The 18,507-nt window shown below is 42.4% G+C and overlaps 1 protein-coding gene across 43 annotated transcripts in view; it reads left to right on the top strand.

Moving 5' to 3' along the window:
* Positions 1-18,507, top strand: part of LOC112267045 (elastin) — an 85,685-nt gene that overhangs the window by 11,617 nt on the left and 55,561 nt on the right. For all 43 annotated transcript variants that reach the window (XM_024445080.2, XM_042297378.1, XM_024445073.2 and 40 more), the window contains exons 2-5: positions 12,344-12,418; positions 16,195-16,245; positions 16,994-17,089; positions 17,267-17,293. In XM_024445080.2, the coding sequence (XP_024300848.1) occupies positions 12,344-12,418; positions 16,195-16,245; positions 16,994-17,089; positions 17,267-17,293 (249 nt within the window). The remainder of the gene's footprint in view (positions 1-12,343; positions 12,419-16,194; positions 16,246-16,993; positions 17,090-17,266; positions 17,294-18,507) is intronic.

Raw genomic sequence — 18,507 nt, 5'->3', positions numbered from 1 at the left:
TGTCATTTGTTTATTTGACTTTGCATACTTTACATTTATGCTCTGCTCCACAGATGTGTGTATCAGAGCGGCTGGGGCTGGGGCCTTGAGTTCAGTCAGAGGGAGAGAGGAGAGAAGGGGAAGAAAAGTGGAGGGAGAGAGGCACGGAGTTCTTCTATCAAGATTTACTCTTTTCACTCTTGTCTTTCTTTGACCCACCTCCCCCCTCCCTTTTCTCGCTAAGCGTTCTGGAAAATATAATGCTAAACTGTGACAAAAAGTAGGCCAGACGCCACACGTCTGATAGCTGTTGTTGCTTAGTGCCAGGAACCAGGGAGTCTTCTCCGCTCTGCTCTGCTGCACTGCTCTGTAGATCCTGGTCTCAGGATGTCAGCCTCCTTTAAGACTGAGCCTTTCACTGCAATCAGAATAGGAAGGCTGATATTAAGTTAGTCGAGCTACAGAGAACCTTCTGGGAGGGAGGGTGACCTGGACCTGCTGCTGGCCACACAGGCTTTACCAGACACAGACACACTTTCATTTACATGGATGGATGGATGCATGGATGGTGTGATACTGGTTCTCCTATTGGGACAGCCGAATAACCCTTTTAGGTTCTAAATAGCATCTTTTTTTGTGCAGTTAAATACCATTCATTTCCACATTAGATACTTCTGCAAGCGTTATAATGTCAAAATACGTTTGTTACTCTGAGCAACTATTGTCATTTACCACTGTCACACCCGGTATGTACTTCCAAAAAGGTCTAAATAAAAATTGACAAGCAACCGAAAAAATGTATTGAAAGATCATTGATTTGATCACCTACCGCAGTGTACAGTATAAACGTCATATCAACGTCTTGTTTCACAAGCACCGCAAGTAATGCAATAATATTTCATGTAAGTATATTGCCTTCAGAAAGTACTCATACATTCTTGCGGTTGTTAGTCTTTGTTTGCAGATGCCCGTAATTCCAGGCCGATAGAGTCTTCCATGGATGCTATGGGAAGTCTTTCCCTGTCAAATGACTCTGACATTGTCATGCTATTCTGCTCTGACCGCATGTGGCAAACACTGCCTCCATATGAGATTCATTTGCTGCTCATGTGCAGTCATCAAAAACAGAAAATGGCCCCCAAAAAGTTATTGAATAAAAGTATTTAATTTGTTTTGTATATTTAACACTGACAGAGAAATATCTAATTATGTCTCAATTTTGAAGAGTTCTTTACATAAAACTGGGAAAGTGATGTTATTGAAGGTCATTAGAAAGCATTTTATTGTTAAACACACCAGTGCAAAAAAAATATGACGGACAGTAATTATTTTAGATAAATACATTGATTGAAGTGTGGAAACCGGAGCAGGGGATCAGACTCTTGGGAGCAGGGGATCAGACTCTTGGGAGCAGGGGATCAGACTCTTGGGAATAACTCATAAAATCTTATTGAGGAATCTGAAAGAATGTGTAACTGCATAGTTTTAATAATGCTTTATGGCATGCTTATTTTATGTCTAATTGTTAACCACTGGCTAATCAACAAAGTGACATGTCCAGCACTCCATGTGATTTGTATAATTGCTTATTCTATATTTGGTCTGGGAAGAAATAAAATGTGCATCAGTGAAGGCCCAAGGTTAGGCTAATCATAGCCTTGCACAAATATATTTATTTTTCAGTTCCAGTTGGTTTAAATTGCTTGGCATCATTAGTCTTACAATCAAGGAAAATGGATTAGAAGAACATACGCCAGCCAGTATGATCATTGCTGTGGAATACTCAAAGAATTATTACACATGGACTAAATCAGCATTGCTTGCTGTTTGGGGTTGTAGGCTGTGTTTCTGTACAGCACTTTGTGACATCTGCTGATGTAAAAAGGGCTTTATAAATACATTTGATTGATTGAGTGATTGAATTAAGGTAATCATTACATCATTCATTGTGTCATTGATTTAATTCACAAACAAACTGTTTTTTTCGGTTATATACCGGGCCTTCAGAAAGTATTCATACCCCTTGACTTATTCCATATATGCTGTGTTACAGCCTGATTTCAAAATGGATTAAATACAAAAAAGTGTCACCCATCTACATACAATACCCCATAATTTATTGAAAATGGAATACAGAAATATCTTATTTATTTTAAGTATTCACACCCCTGAGTCAATACATGTTAGAAACTCCTTTGGCAGTGAATATAGCTGTGAGTCTTTCTGAGTAAGTCCCTAAGAGCTTTGCACATCTGGATCATGCAATATTTTCACATTATTCTTCTTAAAACTCCTCAACCTCTGTCAAGTTGGTTGTTGATCCTTGCTAGACAACCATTTTCAGGTCTTGCCATATATTTTCAAGACGATATAAGTCAAAACTGTAACTAGGCCACTTAGGAACATTCAATGTCATCTTGGTAAGCAACTACAGTGTAGATTTGGCCTTGTGTTTTAGGTTATTGTCCTGCTGAAAGGTGAATTTGTCTCCCAGTGTCTGTTGAAAAGCAGACTGAAGCAGGTTTTCATCTAGTATTTTTACTGTGCTTAGCTTATTCTGTTTATTTTATCCCGACAAAATACTCCCTAGTCATTGCCGATGACAAGCATACCCATAACATGATGCAGACACCACCATGCTTGAAAAAATGATGAGTGGTACTCAGAGATATGTTGTTTTGATTTTTCCCCAAACATAAAGCTTTGTATTAAGGACATAAAGTTAATTTCTTTGCCCAATTTTATGCAGTTTTACTTCAGTGCCTTATTGCAAGCAGGATGCAGGTGCTCTTCCCTTGTGAGGAATTGGAAAACCTCCTTGGTCTTTGTGGTTGAATCTGTGTTTGGAATTCACTGCTCGACTGAGGGACCTTACAGATAATTGTATGTGTGGGGTAGAGAGATGAGGTAGTCATTCAAAAATCATCTTAACAACTATTATTGCACACAGAGTGAGTCCATGCAAATTATTATGTGACTTGTTGAGTAAAGTTTTACTCCTGACCTCATTTAGGCTTGCCATAGCAAAGGGGTTGAATACTTATTGACTCAAGACATTTCAGCTTTTCATTTTTTATTAATTTGTAAAAAAAAATCTAAAAACATAATTATACTTTGACAATAAAAATAAAATAAAATAAAATTGTATTTGTCACATGCACCGAATACAACAGGTGTCGACCTTACAGTGAAATGCTTACTTACAAGCCCTTAACCAACAATGCAGTTTTTGTACAGTGTCAATGTGCGGGGCACAGGCTAGTCGAGGTAATTGAGCTATTATGTACATGTAGGTACTGTAGAGGTAAAGTGACTATGCATAGAGAGTAAACAGAGAGTAACAGCAGCGTAAATGCAAATAGTCCAGGTAGCCATTTGATAAGCTGTTCAGGAGTTTTATGGCTTGGGAGTAGAAGCTGTTAAGAAGCTTTTTTGACCTAGACTTGGCGATCCGGTACCGCTTGCCGTGCGGTAGCAGAGAGAACAGTCTATGAATAGGGTGGCTGGAGTCTTTGGCAATTTTTAGGTCCTTCCTGGCAGGAAGCTTGACCAAAGTGATGTACTGGGCCATACACATTACCCTCTGTAGTGCCTTGTAGTTGAAGGCCAAGCAGTTGCCATACCAGGCGGTGACGGAGCCAGTCAGGATGATCTCGATGGTGAAGCTGTAGAAATTTTTGAGGATCTGAGGACCCATGCCAAATCTTTTCAGTCTCCAGAGGGGTAATAGGTGTTGTCGTGCCCTCTTTACGACTGTCTTGGTGTGTTAGGACCATGATAATTTGAACTTGTAGCTCTCAACCTGCTTCACTACAGCCCCAATGATGAGAATGGGGCCGTGCTCGGTCTTTCTTTTCCTGTAGTCCACAATCATCTCCTTTGTCGAGAACATGTTGAGGGAGAGGTTGTTATCCTGGCGCCACAATGCCAGATCTCTGACCTCCTCCCTATAGGCTGTCTCATTGTTGTCGGTGATCAGGCCTGCCATTGTTGTGTCATCGGAAAAATTAATGATGGTGTTGGAGTCGTGCTTGGCCAAGCAGTCATGGGTGAACAGGGAGTACAGGAGGGGACTGAGCACACACCCTGAAAGGCCCCTGTGTTGAAGATCAGCGTGGCAGATGTGTTGTTATCTACCCTTACCACCTGGGGGCGGCATGTCAGGAAGTCCATGATCACACAGTCATCCTGAACAGCTGATGCCCTCATGCATGATTTAGTGTTGCTTGCCTCCAAGTGAGCATAGAAGTATTTTAGCTTGTCTGGTAGGCTTGTGTCACTGGGCAGCTCGCGGCTGTACTTCCTTTTGTAATACATAATAGTTTGCAAGCCCTGCCATATCCGACTAGCGTCAGAGTCGGTGTGGTATGATTCAATCTTAATCCTGTATTGACGCTTTGCGTGTTTGATGGTTCGTCAGAGACCATAGCGGGATTTCTTATAAGCATCCGGGTTAGTGTCTTGCTCCTTGAAAGAGGCAGCTCTACCCTTTAGCTCAGTGCAGATGTTGCCTGTAATCCATGGCTTCTGGTTGGGGTACGTACGGTCACTGTGGAGACGATATCATCAATGCACATTTCATGAAGCCATTGACTGATGTGGTGTACTCGTCAATGCCATCCGAAGGATCCCTGAATATATTCCAGTCTGTGCTAGCAAAACATTCCTGTAGCTTAGCATCTGCATCATCTGAACACTTCCGTATTGAGCGAGCACTGGTACTTCCTGCTTTAGTTTTTGCTTGTAAGCAGGAATCAGGAGGATAGAATTATGGTCAGATTAGCCAAATTAATGGCGAGGGAGAGATTTGTACACGTGTCTGTGTTTGGAGTAAAGGTGGTCCAGAGTTTTTTCCTCTGGTTACACATGCAACATCCTGGTAGAAATGATTTCAAACTGATTTAAGTTTCCCTATGACCGTCGCCTCTGCTTATGGCCTTATAGAACTCGTTGAGTGCGGTCTTAGTGCTAGCTTCTGGTTTGTGGTGGTAAATAGACAGCTATAAAAATTTTAACGTACCATTCTTAAATTTGGGGTCACTTAGAAATGGCCTTGTTTTTGAAAGAAAAGCTATTTTTTGTCCATTAAATTAACATACATTTGGTCAGTGTAGACATTGTTAATGGTGTAAATGACTATTGTAGCAGGAAACGGATGATTTTTAATGGAATATCTACATAGGCGTACAGAGGCCCATTATCAGCAACCATCACTCGTGTGTGTTCCAATGGCATGTTGTGTTAGCTAATCCAAGTTTATCATTTTAAAAGGCTAATTGATCATTAGAAAACCCTTTTGCAATTATGTTAGCACAGCTGAAAACTGTTGTGCTGATTAAAGATACAATAAAACTGGACTTCTTTAGACTGGTTGAGTATCTGGAGCATCAGCCTTTGTGGGTTCGATTACAGGCTCAAAATGGCCAGAAACAAAGAACCTTCTTCTGAAACTCGTCAGTCTTTTCTTGTTCTGAGAAATGAAGAAAGCAAGAAACTGAAGATCTCGTACAACGCTGTGTACTACTCCCTTCACAGAACAGCGCAAACTGTCTCTGACCAGAATAGAAAGAGGAGTGGGAGGCTCCGGTGCACAACTGAGCAAGAGGACAAGTGCAATAGAGGGTCTAGTTTGACAAACAGACGTCTCACAAGTCCTCAACTGGCAGCTTCATTAAATAGTAACCACAAAACATCAGTCTCAACATCAACGGGATGCTAGCCTTCTAGGCAGAGTTTCAAAGAAAAAGCCAAATCTCAGACTGGCCAATAAAAATAATGGATTAATATGGGCAAAATAACACAGACATTGGACAGAAGAAGATTGGGAAAAAGTGTTATGGATAGACGAATCTAAGTTTGAGGTGTTCAGATCAGAAAGAAGAACATTCGTGAGACGCAGAAAAAAATGAAAAGATGCTGGAGGAGTGCTTGATGCCATCTGTGAAGCATGGTGGAGGCAATGTGATGGTCTGGGGGTGCTTTGGTGGTAGAAAGTGGGAGATTTGTACAGGGTAAAAGGGATCTTGAAGAAGGAAGGGTATCACTCCATTTTGCAACGCCATGCCATACCCTGTGGCTGGTGCTTAATTGGAGCCAATTTCCTCCTACAACAGGACAACGACACAAAGCACAGCTCCAAACTATGCAATAACTATTTAAGGAAGAAGCAGTCAGCTGGTATTCTCTCTATAATGGAGTGGTCACCACAGTCACCAGATCTCAACTCTATTGAGCTGTTGTGGGAGCAGCTTGACCGTATGGTACGTAAGAAGTGCCCATCAAGCCAATCCAACTATTGGGAGGTGCTTCAGGAAGCATGGGGTAAAATCTCTTCAGATTTCAAACAAATTGACAACTAGAATGCCAAAGGTCTGCAAGGCTGTAATTGCTGCAAATGGAGGATTCTTTGAAAAAAGCAACATTTGAAGGACACAATTATTATTTCAATTAAAAATCATTATTTATAACCTTGTCAACATCTTGACTATATTTCCTATTCATTTTGCAACTCATTTCATGTATGTCTTCATGGAAAACAAGGACATTTCTATGTGACCCCAAACTTTTGAACATCAGTGTAGATGAAAACGCTCTTGGTAAATAGTGTGGTCTACAGCTTATCATGAGATACTCTACCTCAGTCGAGCAAACCTTGAGACTTCCTTAATATTATATTTTGTGCACCAGTTGTTATTTACAAATAGACACAGACCGCCACCCCGTGTCTTACCAGAGGCAGCTGTTCTATCTTGCCGATGCACCGAAATCCCAGCCAGCTGTATGTTATCCATGTCATTGTTCAGCCACGACTCAGTGAAACACAAGATATTACAGTTTTTAATGTCCCATTGGTAGGATAGTCTTGATCAGACCTCATCCATTTTATTATCCACTGATTGCACGTTGGATAATAGGACTGATGGTAGAGGCAGATTACCCACTCGCCGCCAGATCCTTACAAGGCACCCCGACCTACGTCCCCGATATCTCTGTCTCTTCTTCATACAATGACAGGATTTGGGCCTTGACGGGTGTCTGAAGTAAATCCTTCGCATCCAACTCATTAAAGAAAAAATCTTTGTCCAGTACGAGGTGAGTAATCGCTGTCCTGATATCCAGGAGCTCTTTTTGGTCATAAGAGACGGTGGCAGAAACATTATGTACAAAATAAGTTACATTCCAGGTATAACGACATTATAACGCTTGCAGAGCTGTCTAAAGGGAAAATAAATGGAAGCTAACTCGGCTAGAGAGGAGACTAGTCATATTCCTCATATTCCTCATACTAGTTCAGGCTTAGCCTAAAGATCTGTGAAAGCTCTCAGAGCCAGTGGATGGAGACAGGAGAGTAATGGTTCACTGAGCTTTTAACAAGGGGTGGAGAATGCTAGCAATTAGCTAAGTGTGTTCACGCGTGCGACTGTGTGCACATGTGCTCCATTGACTTCCAGGCGTTTCATTATCCTGTAAAAAGGACCAATTATTAGACACCCAAAGCGCAAGGTCTTGAAAGTGACTATATTAGTCACCAGCTTTCTCTTAATTGGCGTAAACACTCATGTCCTTTACTGTGCCTTTAAAGAAAATGTCTCTCGTCACAGTTATTATTGGAAAAACCATCAATGACCATGGATAATTAGGCATGCTCGGGATTGGAAAACAAGTTCTATTAAATCACTCATTTGTTTGCCATCCAGTCATTAGAAGTCCTTTTTTGCTCTACAACTTTGCAATAAACTCGGGCCCTTATAGGCCTCTATAGGGTTTCAATGAACAGACCATCAGACATAGAGGCTTTTAAAATAGGTTTTCATTTGTATTCGGCTCTCTAGTTTTGGATTTGTTTGGTCTGGCTTTAATAAAATTCATGGCCAGCTAATGGTCGGTAAACATGTCAGTGCTTATTCCTCTGGCTGATACGCAAACTGTAAACTAAACATAGCGCGGATACGCCCCTATGGGGCTAAATCTGTTAGCTTAAGTCTCGTGGACAAAACGAGCCCATTCAACTTGAACTCAAAACAATCGGAGCAATGTTATTGTCTAATGGAGGATGCCAAAACATGGTTCAACATCGTAGACTAAATAAGATGTTTGTTCCAGTGCCTCAGAGGTAAGCCAGATCCATTTCATGGGAAACCATGTAATCGTTTGCAAATATTTCTCAGATGTTTGACTTATAAACTATATAGATTGCTAATGCAGGAAATGGCATGTTATGTTCACGGTGAATACCAGATAGAAACTACTTTACATCCTATATGGGATTAAATCAGGTTACTGGTCATTTATTGGTTACTTATATAACGGCAGGTTAATTCTGCCAGTCTCCTTTGCCTCCGGTATGACTTCCAATCACATGCATTCCAAAAGACTCCCATGACCAAATCATTCTTAGAGAACACTTAGAGTTTGAGCTAGACATTAAGATGAGCGATAAGAAACCAATGACTTCATACTGTAGGTCAGCATAGTTCACATTTCTTAGCTGAGGTCAATGAGTACCTAATTGGGTTGGTTCTTGTGAACCCAGTGCCCCTTACTGGGTTCTGCTCTGCCCAGTAGTATGGTGTGGTAGCTACAGTACATTAGTTATGATAGGATGGGCTTCTGGCCAGCGGAAAATTGGAGCAGGAATTACATTCACTCCATCTGCCCTCCCTTTCATCCCTGGGACAGGAAATCCTCCCTTTGATTGTGAAATGCAGGTCTGGCAGGTCAGGTTGAAGTGGCGAACGGCTAAAGTACAGGACACTACCTGGGGGCTCTGCCATGGAGCTGGCATGGCATGGCATTAACTGAGCTGAGGGAGGAGGGTGGAACACAACCACACACTCATGTAGTGAAATGGCCTGGAGTGGACAGACACAAGCAAGCATACACACATTTAAGAACACACACACAAATCAATCCATTGACTTGCACACTCACACATACAGTACAGTGCCTTCGGAAAGTATTCAGACCCGTTGACTAATTCCACATTTTATTATGTTACAACCTAAACTGGATTAAATCAATAAAAATCCTCATCAATCTACACACAATACCCCAAAATGACAAAGTGAAAACAGGTTTTTCAAATTAAAAATCTATTAAAAATAAAATAAAACAGAAATGCCTTATTTACATAATTATTCAGACCCTTTGCTATGAGACTCAAAATTGAGCTCAGGTGCATCCTGTTTCCATTGATCAACCTTGAGATGTTTCTATAACTTGATTGGAGTCTACCTGTGGTAAATTCAATCGATTGGACATGATTTGGAATGGCACGCACCTGTCTATATAAGGAATGGAAGAAGTTTGGAAACACCAAGACTCCTCCTAGAGCTGGCCGCCCGGCCAAACTGGATAATCAGGGGAGAAAGACCTTGGTCAGGGAGGTGACCAAGAACCCGATGTTCCCTCTGACAGAGCTCTAGAGTTCATCTGTGGAGATGGGAGAACCTTCCAGAAGGACAAACATCTCTGCAGCACTCCACCAATCAGGCATTTATGGTAGAGTGGCCAGATGGAAGCCACTCCTCAGTAAAAGGCACATGACAGCCCTCTTGGGCAGCCAAGACAATGAGGGAGTGGCTTCGGGACAAGTCTCTGAATGTCCTTGAGGCCCAGCCAGAGCCCGGACTTGAACCCGATCGAACATGGAGAGACCTGAAAATAGCTGTGCAGCAGAGTTTGAGAGGATCTGCAAAGAAGATGGGAGAACTCCCCAAATACAGGTGTGCCAAGCTTTTAGCGTCATAACCAAGAAGACTTGAGGCTGTAATTGCTGCCAAAGGTGCTTCAACAGAGTACAGAGTAAAGGGTCTGAATACTTATGTAAATGTGATATATCTGTTTTATATTTTTTTAATAAATTAGCAAACATTTATAAAAACCTGTTTTTGCTTTGTCATTATGGGGTATTGTGTGTACATTGAAGTGTATTTAAAAAAAAATCCATTTCAGATTAACTCTGTAACCTAACAAAATGTGAAAAAAGTCAAGGGGTCTGAATCATTTCTGAAGGCGCTGTACACCATCCTCAGAGTATTTTGCTAAATGTTGTAGACTCTTAGAAAAAGGGGTTCCAAAAGGGTTCTTTGGCAATCCCCATAAGAGAACCTTTTTTGGTTCCAGGTAGAACCCTTTTTGGTTCCATGTAGAACCCTCTGTGTAAAGGATTCTAGATGGCACCTTTTTTTCTAAGAGTGTAATGCTTTGCCCTTGACAGCCCTCTCTGAATGTTCAGCCATGTGAAAAATGTTTCCTTTGGAACCTTGAGCCTTGTGTGTTTAGCAAGTTCTTACGACTCAGCCAGCCATTAAGACCACAAGTCCAAACAGTAAGGGAACCCAATCGCCTCTTCTTCCCATCATCCAACTCCCTCACCATCTCAATTAAGAGCAGTTAGACTAGAGAGCATCCTCTCTCTGATCTGTCTTGGAACGATTCAGCTGTGAGCTCATTTGTTTTCCAAGGACACGGCTGCCACTCTCTTTCAAATAAATATTCACTCAAACCGACCCCTATTTACACTCCTAAACATTGTGTTTTTAAAACAACATGCAACTTCATAAAAACCATGTTAAAAATTCTAGCTCCGTAGCACAACCATTCAAATCCCTGCTGGCATGTACTGAGTTTTATTGAGAATAAATTTTCAGTTAAATGAAAACAGACCAGATAGACAAAATATTTTCCCTCTCTGCTAATCAGATTTTGGTGTGCAATTTGGGTGATTTATGTGAATATGACTGACTCTGTTGTCCTTGCTAACCTTTCTCTCCAAATGAGTGACTCAGTGTGGGCTTCAGCAGGCGCGGTGTTGTGCTCCAGTGTAGATTTTCACAGTTTATGTTAACTTTCCACCAGAAACACGACTGCATGAGCTGACTTATTAGCGTGCTTTGTTCCATTCCTTCATGGTTTGCTTTGGCTGGGGGATGCCATAAGTTTCCCCCTTTTTATTCCTCTCTCTCTCTCTCTGTCTCTCTCTGTCTCTCGCTCTCTCTCTCTGTCTCTCTCTGTCTCTCGCTCTCTCTCTCTGTCTCTCTCTGTCTCTCGCTCTCTCTCTCTCTCTGTCTCTCTCTGTCCCTCGCTCTCCTTCTCTAACACACACACCTCTCTCCCTTTCTTCTTCCCTCTCTCTCCCTTCTTCCCACCTTACAGTTAAGGTGTTCTTACAGTATATTTCCGAATCCTGTAGCCTGTAGCAGACAAACATTCTTGTTGATTACCTTGTTGAGTAACACTAACGTCTCACATGCTAAACTCCTCCTAGGGGCTGAGAGAGAGAAAGAACATTGATGTGGCAATGGTGGCAGTAAACTTTTTACAGCGTCACAGCATGTTACGTAAAACCATGGCCAAACCTCCCTCTATGCACCAACAGCATACCCACAGGTTTTTCCCCTCCTGCTTCCCCCATTTGCCCAACTGAACATGACCAGAAAAGGGCCGTCTTCATGTATTCACTATACTGCCAAAATTCAACTGACAGAAATACCTTGTAATAACTTGTAATATTTTACTTAACTACTTAATAACTGGACCTAGTGGACTACATACCAATGCACTGCCTACATTCACATCATATTCTGCATTAATAAAAACATGAGGGCCCTTGACATGTGGCTTAAATTAATTAGTCTTCAACAACAACACATGTAAAAGTCATTCAATATAATCTACATCATTTTAAGGTCCTCAGCTTCTGCACTACACCATTTTGAGGTGATACAAAACCAGGTTTTTATTTCAAATATATAAGGTTAGAATTGAGGCCTGAGCTCACCGCTCACAGAGAAGAGCTGTGTGGTTAGTCGTCCCAGAACAACTAGTGGTTTCTTCTTGTTTCGGTTGTGTTCCTTCTACACATAAGGCAGCCATTTATGGCCTATAGAACATCTATCTCGGGACTGGGCTGGACCTCGGCTAGGAAATCGGTAGAGACGGGGAACATGAATATGCAATGTTAAGACTTGGTCAAAATGTTCCCTGTTCCTCCAACTGCAATACCTCATCTCACTGCTAGCTTAAAACAAAGGCATTTTTGATATTGAGACTTTGCCTTGACCTCTTACTGTACCATAGTTTTGTTTTGCACTACATCATGGATTTGACTCATCCCACAGGCAAGCGAGACTAGATTTTTGGTTGTCTAGATTCAAGATTACTTTGAATAAGGAGTGAGTGGTTAGCTGGGTTGAGGGTTAGGCTGTGGGTACATAAGTTAGAGTGTTGGTCATGGCTGAGGTTTGGAATATAGTCATTTAAAAACTATGGATTGCAGTCTAGATGTTGGACCGTTAGATTAGTGTCGTGAAGTCATACAGAGCTGTCCCTGACCAGGTATGTTACCTGTCTGTCTCTCCAGGTGTGTATGTGCCGGCTGGTGCTGGAGTCAGACCAGGAGCAGGAGGATCTGGACCAGGTGCTGGTCTCTACCCAGGTAACATATTAGCTACCTACGCCTGCATAGTGCAACACATGACACAGCATGTCTCTTTATATAAAGTACAGTGACGTCCGGTGAGGTCTGAGGCCGGAAGCCCACCCATCTGACGTCTATCCTTCTGGTTAAAGACATCAGTGACTTGGGAGTTGACTGTTGACCCTCAGTTTTAAAAATATCTCGGTCACGATGGAGATGATGGCAAGGGATGAGAGTTGTCCTTGATCAATATTTGTTTCAGTGCAGAAAATGTTCTCTTAACTGATGCTGTTGACTGTTGTCCACAGAGCCAGTCTTCTGTTGACACCACTCAGATTGAAATGATTTCTGTCCCTTCCTTTGACGTAAAGTCCCTAATGTCAGGTGTGGGTCTTCCATCCCGTATCACCCCTTGTTTTGCTGAAAAATCCAACTTTGAAAACTATTTCAGATGCAATATACAGTAGGACTTGTTGGCCGATCCCCCTGTACTGGTACAGCTCTACGACTCATACCACTCCTCTCAGGATTCCTCCCCTTCGACCCATCTTCCTCTACCTTCTTCACTGTCTCAGCATACAACAACGTCTGTACCATTCTAACTCTGGAAACCTCAACCTGCCTCTCTCGCACCGGACATTTCTGAACCCCAGCCCCATGGGGACCAGTACAATTAACACATACGACTACTTTCCCCAATGCTCCACATTCCTTTCCCTCATGCCCTTCTGCACACTCCTCACACTTTTCTCCTATGCACTGCTACCACATGCCCATAGGTTTGACACCTGTAACAAGGTAATGTATTTGGCACAAAAGCTTGTATGGGATAACTTACAGTACCAGTCAAAAGTTTGGAGACACCTACTCCTTACAGTTGAAAAAAACAAACAATTTTCTTCCTTGTAAAATAATAGTGCAGACATCAAAACTATGAAATAACACATATGGAATCATGTAGTAAGTAAAAAAAGTGTTGAAAAAATCCTAATATATTTGAGATTTGAGATTATTCAAAGTAGCCATCCTTTGCCTTGATGACAGCTTTGCACAACTGACAAATCTGTGTTTGGCGGAGGCCAGGAGAACGCTACCTGACCGAATACATCGTGCCAAGTATAATGTTTGGTAGTGGAGGAATAATGGTCTGGGGCTGTTTTTCATGGTTCAGGCTAGGGCCCTTAGTTCCAGTGAAGGGAAATCTTAACTCTACGGCATACAATGACATTCTAGACGATTCTGTGCTTCCAACTTTATAGCAACAGTTTGGGGAAGGCCCCTTCCTGTTTCAGCATGACAAAGCGAGGTCCGTACAGAAATGTGACCAACCGGCTCGATTCTCACACTGGACGCTCTGGCCGAGGAGTAAGGTTGATCCAAGCTTTCTGAAATAACAACAGCAGTCAAGCACCCAAGCTACCTAGCTAATGTTGGCTAGCTTGCTAGCTACTTCCAGGCACAAATGAGAGAACCGCTCACTCTGAACATTTTACTCTCCCTAGCAGAGCTGGTTAGGCTGTTTTTATGTTATCCAGAACGTTGGTGACTGCAACTGTAATGCTGGCAACAATTTAATTATGTTTTTTTGCCAACGTTTACAGACAGAGGCCATATTCAATAGGTGTTGAGTGTTCGTAAATGTGTCAGTTATTCTGCGCTCATACATGTAATGTTAGCTAGCTAGCCCGCCAGCTAACATTAGCTAGCTAGCTAACATTACACTTTAACTTGAAATAAAAATGACTTTCTGACAATATTAGAAACGTGTAATATCTGAAAATGTAGCTAGCTAGATGTAATGTAGACAGGTAACGAAGACTGGTGTTTTCTCCATCTCCTTTTATTTGATTTATTTCACCTTTATTTAACCAGGTAGGCTAGTTGAGAACAAGTTCTCATTTACAACTGCGACCTGGCCAAGATAAAGCATAGCAGTGTGAACAGACAACAACACAGAGTTACACATGGAGTAAACAATAAACAAGTCAATAACACAGTAGAAAAAAAAGAAAAAAAAGTCTATATACAGTGGGGCAAAAAAGTATTTAGTCAGCCACCAATTGTGCAAGTTCTCTCACTTAAAAAGATGAGAGAGGCCTGTAATTTTCATCATAGGTACACTTCAACTATGACAAAATGAATTCATTTGCAAATTATGGTGGAAAATAAGTATTTGGTAACCTACAAACAAGCAAGATTTCTGGCTCTCACAGACCTGTAACTTCTTCTTTAAGAGGCTCCTCTGTCCTCCATTCGTTACCTGTATTAATGGCACCTGTTTGAACTTGTTATCAGTATAAAAGACACCTGTCCACAACCTCAAACAGTCACACTCCAAACTCCACTATGGCCAAGACCAAAGAGCTGTCAAAGGACACCAGAAACAAAATTGTAGACCTACACCAGGCTGGGAAGACTGAATCTGCAATATGTAAGCGGCTTGGTTTGAAGAAATCAACTGTGGGAGCAATTATTAGGAAATGGAAGACATACAAGACCACAGATAATCTCCCTCGATCTGGGGCTCCACGCAAGATCTCACCCCGTGGGGTCAAAATGATCAAGAACGGTGAGCAAAAATCCCAGAACCACACGGGGGGACCTAGTGAATGACCTGCAGAGAGCTGGGACCAAAGTAACAAAGCCTACCATCAGTAACACACTACGCTGCCAGGGACTCAAATCCTGCAGTGCCAGATGTGTCCCCCTGCTTAAGCCAGTACATGTCCAGTCCCGTCTGAAGTTTGCTAGAGAGCATTTGGATGATCCAGAAAAAGATTGGGAGAATGTCATATGGTCAGATGAAACCAAAATATAACTTTTTGGTAAAAACTCAACGACACACACCTTTCATGTTTCCCAGGACACAACACAAAACCTGTATGACTAAATTACTGTAGCATTACTTACTGAATAAATATTGGCACATGTTGGGTAACAGTCTAGTATTGCAACCCACAGTTTAACCATTAGCCCTGTGCCTGTAGTGTACAGTACTGCAAGTCTCCAACTCAACCACAAACCAACCAGCGATCACCACTGCTCTCCCTCTCCAAACCCACTGAGAGTCGACCGTGGCTGTTGGGTTTCACTTGTGTTCAGCATGTAAAATATTAACAACCTCCAGGACAGTTGAACCACACACCTCCAGCCTTAAAACCAGCCTTAAATGATGGGCAGGCCGAGCCGGGCAACTTGAAATGGTCCGAAGAGTCTGTCTCATACGTGGCTCTCTTAATCATTACCGTCATACACAAAAACGCAATATCGCTTGTACTATTTCCCATTGTACTGTACCATTTCCCTCTGGAGAAGTATAAAGTGGCTGTACCGTAGGTTTTCACTGTAACATCCTTGAGGCCATAAATTACAGTGAAATACAGTGTGAGGAAGCGTGAGTTGCCACACCGACCCATTGCATTCCACTCCTCACTCTGAGGTTGGAAGATGTCTCTGTGATACAGTTGGAGATTTAGAGTGTGTCCCAAATTGCACCCTATTCCAGACATGGTGCACTGCTTCTGACTAGGTTCCTGGTCAAAAGTGGTACACTATATAGGGAATAGGGTGCCATTTGGGACTCAAACTTAGAAGATTTAAAGGGGTAGCGATTTAGAGCCTCCTACCCACCACAGTGGTCTAGTCTCTGTGTGGAGATATCTGGTCAGGTCAGAGACCGAAGTGAGGGAGGGAGCAGCCAGGGGGAGAGCTAAAACAAACGTCAAACCTTTCACTCTAACTCTATTTTTCTGCTTCTCTTCTGTTTTCTTTTGCTTTTCTTGTTTTACCAACAGGAGCTGGTGGGATACCCGCAGGAGCAGGCTACAAACCAGCTAAAACTGGTGGTGAGTAGAAAACACTTACTGTAAAGCCCTCCTCTAATAATTGTCCCTTAGCTGGACTAAAAGAGACAGCATCTACAGTATGCTACTGTTGAGACCTACAGTCATTCCGTGAACAATGACTACAGATACAGGGTTTTCAAAACCACAACGTTGTCACAGAGCTTGAGCTCCCTGTCTTGCGTGTGGGCCAGGGGACTGAACTGGGTTACAAGCACCAGGCCACCCTCATCACAGCAATTCACATAGAGAGATATGGAGAGTGGTTATTATATATGGCCTTTGTCTTATCACACTGTCATAGCAGAGACACACCCAGCAGCATGCATACTGAACACCCTGACCACTACAGTACACCACGTTAACTACCACGCCATCACACTTGTTAAGTCTGTAGCTATTTCACAAAACTGCTGGAGAATAGGAATAGTTTTGTACGGTTTAGCCTGGTTCCATCCCAGAAAGCTCAAGGTGTGTTTAAGAAGGTGTACAGGGAGTTAGAGTGTTCTCCTCACACCTATAAAACCACAGCGTGCTGTCCTGTCCTCCATATGGGTGTGTTCTGTGTTGCTGTCAGGGAATGGCTATGCAGTAAGGGAAGTGTTGTCTTATAGGCTTGCATGCTGTAGTAAGTGTTGATGATGACAATAATGACAATGATGGTGATAATGATTATAATGACAATAAAGAAGATGATGGTGAAGGTAATGACAAAGACCTGTTGTCTAACCAGACCTTATGTTTCCCCCAGCTGGAGGATATGGAGGACGGGGTGGTGTTGGTGCTGGAGGTCTGGTCCCTGGTGGAGGGGCTGGAGGCATAGGAGCTGGAGGCCTCGGAGGAGGAGGTGTGTACTTATCTACAGAACATTGAAAGTTGAGACCATTTATATTAAAGCACCTACACTGTCAACTATAGCACTCTCTTTGAATGTGCAGTGTCAATGATGGAACTAAATATGTTTATTCAACTATAGTGTATTTCTATCATTTGTAGATTAATTATTGTGTGCTTTGTTCAACAGGAGTCGGTGGAAAGGGCCCCAAACCTGGTAAGCTATCTGCTCCAACTCACTCTTTCGCACTCTATACTGTTTTATACAGTTCTTTAGAAGGCACAAGACAGGTACCGGTACTGAACCAGACTAGTCTGGTAGTATCAAGTCAGAGTATCCTGTTATGCTTTTAACTAGGAAAATTCCTCTCATACATTGTTGTCTAAGAAACCTTACTGAAGTGTTTTAAAGAGGAAGGAAATGAGAGTTCTTAATGAGAGCAGGAGGTGGGTAATGTAGCTATTAGCTAATCTGTATAGAATGCATTAGAGTGCATGTCAATGATGGGCGAAACCTGCAGTGTAGCATTCTGTAGTTCAATGAGGGGCTACGCTACCTCTCTTGATGGACTGTCAGCTACATCTCCCTTATCACCCCTATGTTTTCATCGTGGTTGAGTCGCCCCGGGTTTGGCAGCTATTTGGGAAGTCCTGTCTGGGATTTGACCCAGTGCGTTCCATTGATGAGAACAGGGGGACCCTGTCTCCTCCCTCACTCAACCCCTCCGCCACTATTCCATCACTCCATCACAACATCGCTTCACCTCTCCTCAACCCCTACACGTCCCAGACTGAGTGATGATTGGCAGTGTGAACTCCCTCCAACGCGCTGATTGTTTTTGTAACCTTAGGCCAAGCTGATTAATGTTTTGTAACGTTAGGCCGACACAATATCTGGAAACCTCCTTGTTGAAGTTTTGCCACTGTCCTTTCCACTGATACTGCCATGTAAATATTGAGGAACACAGTATTAGGGCATTAGCAATGTTCAGCCATTATTTAATTTCCTAAAGGAGAGGTGATTTCATCTAGGCTACCACCACAGCTATGTGCTTGGAGAGATAAGGAATGGAGTAATCGTCTTAAAGTCTGATAAGATTTTGAACGGCTTACTGTAGGCTCCTTGAAGTGTTTTTTCCTCCGTCTCCCAAACAAGTAATTGAGTTTCAGAAATCTGTTTTGTAAAAGCATCCGAATATTGGATATTAGGTGGAAGTTGACTTTGGCCTGGGTCACCAGCGCCTCAGAGCTCAGATTGTGGAGTATAACGCTTTGGCTTTTGTTAGAGTTAGAGCTCTCTCTCTCTCTCTCTCTCTCTCTCTCTCTCTCTCTCTCTCTCTCTCTCTCTCTCTCTCTCTCTCTCTCTCTCTCTCTCTCTCTCTCTCTCTCTCTCTCTCTCTCTCTCTCTCCTCTCCCTCTCTCCTCTCTCCT

The sequence above is a fragment of the Oncorhynchus tshawytscha genome, linkage group LG14 (assembly GCF_018296145.1).
Source record: "Oncorhynchus tshawytscha isolate Ot180627B linkage group LG14, Otsh_v2.0, whole genome shotgun sequence".
In the NCBI taxonomy this organism is placed as follows: Eukaryota; Metazoa; Chordata; class Actinopteri; order Salmoniformes; family Salmonidae; genus Oncorhynchus; species Oncorhynchus tshawytscha.
Note: the sequence above shows the minus strand (reverse complement) of the source record. Positions and strands in the feature narration are given on the sequence as shown.